At 38.9% G+C, this 6,761-nt stretch overlaps 1 protein-coding gene across 3 annotated transcripts in view; it reads left to right on the forward strand.

Annotated features, from left to right (window-relative positions):
- stmA (Protein EFR3 homolog stmA) overlaps positions 1-6,016 on the forward strand; it is a 49,790-nt gene extending 43,774 nt beyond the window's left edge. For all 3 annotated transcript variants that reach the window (XM_028311052.1, XM_028311053.1, XM_028311054.1), the window contains 3 exons: positions 1,075-1,236; positions 3,521-3,679; positions 5,222-6,016. In XM_028311052.1, coding sequence (XP_028166853.1) covers positions 1,075-1,236; positions 3,521-3,679 — 321 coding nt within the window. In that variant the 3' untranslated portion in view covers positions 5,222-6,016. The remainder of the gene's footprint in view (positions 1-1,074; positions 1,237-3,520; positions 3,680-5,221) is intronic.
- The last annotated feature ends 745 nt before the right edge of the window (positions 6,017-6,761 follow it).

The raw sequence follows: 6,761 nt of genomic DNA on the forward strand, positions 1-6,761 counted from the left end.
GTATCTTCTTTGAGTAGAGTTGATCGCGGTATTACATACATACTCGTATTTATTGATAGTATAGCCTGACCAGGAACATAAAAACCCTGGCATAGAGGCGCGTCAATTGCATTTAATAGTGCAACACTGAGTACAGTCGTACCTGTGTTAAATTAATAGGCTAACTTTATGTATCAGGATTCAGGATTACAGGCTAATTTGATATTTTAATAAAATAACGAAAAAATATTATTATAGGTAACCTGGTTTAAATAAATTAAATAAAACCATCAATCGAGCTAGTAGGATTTATTTTATTATTCATCAATAAACAAATTCAGAACTTGAATATTCAACTGCAATGTCTGCTCATGAACGCTTCAAACTCGGTACTTCTTTCCCAATTCCATAAAATTCAACACTTAGAAAGTGACAAAATTTTTTTAAATAGGTAGTTGAAACAAACCACAGCTAATTTTCATAGTGGACTGTACTATACGATAAACATGTCAGTCAATTTGACAACCTTTGTCGGAAACATTATTCAATGAAAATATTGTCCGAACCCTTAGTATTTCTCTTCGACAAATACTTTAACACATTGTGAACCACTTTTCTTTCACGACTATGAAAAGATTTTAGCAATTTAATTCACAAAATCAATTGCGCACATTTAAAATAAAGTTTGTTTACACTTTGACAGCAATAGACTGACATGCAAGGTGACATTCCAATGAAGTTTTCAGTTACTGTTGCCATTAAAAGAAATTAGTACCATTAGTTTTCCGCAACATGGCGAGGGTTTTTATGTTCCTGGTCGGGCTATAACTAAAGATTTCTTAAAGTATTTGAAGATGCTAGGTACTCACTGTCGTATCGAAACGAGTATCGTCAATGGTTTAAAGATAATGGAAAAAATGACGTGAGAAGGGCCACACTTAGCGATGTTTCTTGTCGCATCGCGGCTAATTGGCGATGTTGCATACGAAATGACATGCAGCGAAGTCTTGGGCAGTGCGTCGCTTAAATATGGCCCAGCCTTAGATGTCAGTGTCGTTAAAAGCATATTGCTCATAATGCTGTTATCCATTCCAGCACCCAATGCAGGCCGAGAGCGTAAGCCTGGAGGCCTTACGGCGGGCCGCCGGCGGGCCCTCCGACGCAGAACGTCGGGAGGCCGAGCGCCGCAGGGCCACCCTTAATAATGCCTTCCGTACTGCTCCCTTCCAGCATCTAAGGGAGATCACGCAGCCTAAGGTATGTCTGGGTATAGACTAGCTAAAGCCTGGTCTGTGAGCACGTAGAATTTTGTCCAATGACCCCAAGCTACCCATCCTTATCGCTCGCGCGTTGCTGTCGCGACTGTGCGACGGGCGCCCGCAGTGAGTGTGCGAGGGCGACAGCAACATAACGCGCGAGCGATAAGGATGGGTAGCTTGGGGTCATTAGACGAAATTCTACGTGCTCGCAGACCAGACTATAGATTAAGACCTAACAACACTTGGCATCAGTGGATCTAGCTCGATTGAGACGCCAGTAGGCCCTCCGACTTCGAACGGACCCTTCAAACCCTTCCAGCATCTGAGGGAGATCACTCAGCCTAAGGTATGTCTCGAATTGGGGGGTGTGTCATATCAGTGACATTAAATGTATGACGGATTGTACAGCGCCCCTAGCGGAAACTTTCAAGAACTAAAATCTTCATATATTTCTTTAACCCGCTCGCTAGGGACGACGTTTGATGTAAACTCACACTAAGCCCACTGGACTCTAGCAACGGGACTATTCCCACCTCTCGTTCCCACCGCTGCAACTCCTGTGCAGCCAGGATCTACAGCTTGACCGCTAATAACAACCAAACCAGTGAAGGAAGATCAAGTTTTGTCTCGGGGGAAAGTTAAACTGTCATTGGATTGGACCCACAACGAATTTGATTATACGAACATAAAAGGAGTTCGATAATAAGGTTCGACTTCCCTCCAGTTCAAAGCGCATGACAGGTGACTAATAAAGGCAAAAATAACCTTAGAAGACTAGCGAAATCCACACCTAGCAAAATTTAACATTCAGTGGAGGAGTTAATCATCGTTTCAACCAAGTGGTATCCACTGCTGGAAAATGGCTCCAAAGATTTCTACATCGCCCGGTTCTGCGCTGCCTCATTAATTTTTACAAGACATGCTTCTACATTCGGTCGAAAGCATCTGTACGCAGGACCAATCGTTGTGGAAATCCATAGAGGAGGCCTTTGTTCAGCATTGGACGACATTGGGTTGAAATAAAAAGTCCGTGCGATGAATGATCCCGTTATAAGTCCAAAATGTCCTTAGAAGCCTTTTTTTATATAATGAAAATTGCCCCATAAAGACTAAAGTTATTACAAAACATTAAATGCCCGTTGAACACTATAGACCCGGGACCGTCCTACCCGTGACATTGACAGTGGGGCGCCACCGTCAATACCGGATCGCTGGTTCCGATTTTTGCCATGTTGGAAACCATATAGTTGAACGATGGTAGCGCCCCCCCCGTCATTGAGTTTGGTGGGACAATTTAGCGTGGGTCATCTATAGTCAAAGTTGTCATTTAGGAGGGTGATTGCTATAGTAAATAGCCTATACATAGTTATTGGCATATTGGATTGTTAATAAGTAAGAGACAAAAATATTTACTACATTGGACTGCGTATTGCTCAGAAAAAATATTTTTCTCTTTTCCTCTCTTAATAACTTCCATTAGGCTTGTTTCTTTTCATTTTAGGCAAGTTGGCCAATAACTATGTATTGGCTAATTACTATAGCGATCACCCTATGTAAAGGAGAACAACCACTTTCTATGAAGCGTTGGGCCCAGTACTAAGTTATTTGTACAGCTACAAATTTTATGTCGTTTTTATGCCTTCATAAACTAGTTTATTATTGTGTTTATTTGAGCTTGCTAACTAGTGTCATTCTCGAGAAAACTAAATTAGAAAAAACTAGAAAAAATGTTACTTTTATACAAAATCAAGTCGTCAGTTACCCAAATCGCAAACAGAATCCGTTAGAAATAGAATAAAATGTTATTAATCGATAGTTTTATTTCTTCTTCTTCTTTTAATTCGTTTTAATTCAATTCAACAAGCATTCGCAACAATCTCATCCTTTAGATCCTTTAGACATACTCTCTAATCTGTGGTCTCATCTGTGATTCGCAAGTGACATTGCTTTTTTTTTCGTTTCCAAAAATACAGTTAAAAAGCACGGTAAATGAAGTAATAAATCCCGTGGTTTAATTATTTTAATATATAATTTTATGACTCCATAATCGGCTTTGAAGTACTGCATGCCAACCGGTTGTCGAAAACTTCGAAGACCCATAACTCTTAAACTAGTCATTATATTACAAAAATATTTGGTACACGTATCAATAATATGTATAGGTAGAACATACTCAAATATTACTGAAATCGGAAACATCGACTTTTTTTACCTGCCCGCTTCGCGTGGAATGCCCCCAATGTTCAATCTTTTTTCTAATAAGGTGACAATCGTCTTTTCAGTACGAGATCAAAGACAAGCTAGAGGAGATCTTTAACTCTATATCGGAGGAGCCTTTACTACCAGCCTCGGGCTCGTGCTCGCCCGGCGGACAGACCAAGTCCTACCAGCAACACGTGCCGGCTTACACCAAGTATTTTCCGGAGCTGTTCTTGTACTAGGTACGTGATTTGGAACAGTATTTAATTTTGTATTTCATTTCACACTTTTGGGGAAAGTTATAAATTAGGCCGTCACGTGCTGCCGAAAAGCTTTGGCAACACGTGCCGGCCACCAAGTATTTCCCGGAACTGTTCCTGTATTAAAGAACTTCCTCAAGATATTAAAGAACTGTCCTTTAATCAGTTTAAGACCACATTGCAAAAGTGGCTTGTCGCGTTATTCTACTCTCTCCAAGAATTTTTAAGCTATAGTAGGGAATAATCAGCAAAAAGTAATACCGTAATAATTATATGTAATATCAATATTTCTTCGATATATTTGCATGCTATTGTTGATGGATAGGTGATCGATCATATTTTGTTATTTTCGACCTTCTGTACACCCTATTCAAAGACAAATAAATATTTCTTTCTTTCTTTCTTATTAGGCACGTGATTTGGAACAGTATTTAATTTTGTATTGCATTTCACACTTTTGAGGAATGTTTAAATTAGGCCGTCACGTGCTGCAAAAACCAAGTCCTACCAGCAACACGTGCCGGCTTATACCAAGTATTTCCCGGAGCTGTTCTTGTACTAGGTACGTGATTTGGAACAGTACTTGTATTTTCTTTCATGCAAAAAACTTCAGCAACACGTGCCGGATTACACTAAGTATTTTTCTGGGACTGTTCTTATACTAGGTGCGTGATTTGGAACAGTATTTGTTCACACTTTTGGGGAAAGTTTAAATTAGGCCGTCACGTGCTGCAATACGTGAAAGACCAAGTCCTACCAGCAACACGTGCCGGCTTATACCAAGTACTTCCCGGAACTGTTCTTGTACTAGGTACGTGATATAACATTTGTATTTTATTCCATTTTACACTTTTAGAGCGCTTTCACATTTAGACGACTTGAGCAGCGCGACAGATGCGCTGCCGACAATTTCATACTATGTGACAGCGGATGCATGCTTTCACATTATAAAAACGCCGCTGCCGCGCTGCTGTCGCGCTTCTAACGCCCTAATGTGAAAGCGCTCTTACGGAAACATTAACAACACGTGCCGGCCTACTCCAAGTATTTCCCGGAACTGTTCTTATACTAGGTGCATTTTGCACTGCTCCTCTAGTCCCAAACTAAGAAAAGCTTGTACTATGTAGTACCCATAGCACAAGTTTTGCTTAAGGCTGATTTACACGTATTAAGTATTTAAGTAGGTAACTAAATTTTAACTTAATTTTAAGTGATTAAATTGCATCGTAACTAAATTTTAAGTCTATGTCCAAACGTCAAGCTGCTACTGTGTGTAGCTTCTTGTAGCAATCAGCCCTATGGAAATTTATTGGCATTGACACTGACGCATGGCAACGAATCGGTGCTCGACTCTTGAGACAAGCTAAATTACACCATATTGTTGACGACGTTGAGCATATATTTTTTTAAATTCCTTCATGAAGAAAACCTTCTGTACGTAGTACTTATTATTATTCTGCGGCAGCCTTAGTATGCGTTACTATTGTTAAATACATATAAAATACTCGTATCTATTTGTTTCAGACGTTGAAGTATGAAGGAGGATCACGAGCGTACTCGAGTAATAATGCTTCCACAGCTTACTGCCATTAAGCATTAGGCATAACGCTTAGCCCATTGCCAGGTAATGCACATGACAGTTATTTACTACATGTACCTAGTAGTGGACACCCGTCAATTGATTGACATACTTTTTATGAGCTGTCAAAAACGACAATTCCATAAATTTTGTTTAGGGGCCAAAACGTCATCAGATTGCGAACAATTCGCAGTCCATTTAACATTTTAACGCGGCCACTTCAAGGCATGAGTGAAGGGACTCGCATACTTATCTATTGATGAGTGTGTTATATTCAGTGAGTGAATGTTAATGCCATAATGGATGAGTAGTTGAGTTGAGTTCTAATTCGAAAGTTCGGGGTTCAATTAGACAACAAGACATGCAAATAAAAAGAACTTTTGACTAAAGCCCGCTCGCACACTCACTGCGGGCGCCCGTCGCATAGTCGCGACAGCAATATAATTACGCGCGAGCGATAAGGATGGGTAGCTTGGGGTCATTGGACAAAATTCTACGTGCTCGCAGACCAGACTATAGTTGTTAAAACCCACACCGTCGAAGTCAGACAAATAGCACCTTTATGATGGTTCAATGGACTAAGCGTTTTATGTTGATTTTCGATTGTTTTGTTTTGACTAATTTATAACTAAAATAATATAATTATGTTAAACAATCTTTATGATTGAAGTTACTTTGTTAATATTTATTGAAATAATCACAGTTGAACGTGCCTCTAGAGAATTTAATATTCTTTATAGTGTATGTGTCGCAGTCGGATTGTATAATCCGCCGTTTTACATTACCACTAGGCATTTTACATTACAGCTCTGTTTTGTAATACGGCGGTTCAACGTTTAGGCGGATTGTCAGTGCGATACGTTCTTCAATACGGCGGCACACGTTTAGCCGCATCGTACTACTATTTAGATTGTAGGGTGACCATACTTACAAAATAAAACAATGTTTAATGTAAATAAATTTTAATACGAAAGATTTCTTCTCACGATATTCCTTAGTGATTAAGTAAGAATTATTATCTTCGTTACTGTAAGTAATACTAAATTATATTTGGCTTCAGTCATTTTTTTGTATGTTTATAAATCACAAGGACAGCCATCTCAAAACAAATAAACTTTTTTTGAAAGTTAATAATATAATAAAAGATTTGGATTTAGTCATTTTTAAACATAATGAGTAATCACAAGGTACAAACATCTTAAAATAAAAGATATCTCAAAATCTTCACCGGCCACTGTCATAATATCATACTTTTTGCACCAATAATATTGAGTAGGATTCCGCCGAACACCAGAATCCATAGCCACTTTAGCGGTTTTGATGTGGGCTATAACCTCCAAAACTCGGTCCCTTGTCCACGGTTTTTTGACTGTTCCACATTGTGAAGAATATAAATTCTTCAATTGCAAGTTAAAATTGTTCTTAAACTCACTGTCGACACACATAATTATTTATAACCTTTTCTTTATTAGATTCAGAAATAAT

The sequence above is a fragment of the Ostrinia furnacalis genome, unplaced genomic scaffold (genome assembly GCF_004193835.3).
Source record: "Ostrinia furnacalis isolate ACB-3 unplaced genomic scaffold, ASM419383v2 OfSCF3159, whole genome shotgun sequence".
NCBI lineage: Eukaryota > Metazoa > Arthropoda > Insecta > Lepidoptera > Crambidae > Ostrinia > Ostrinia furnacalis.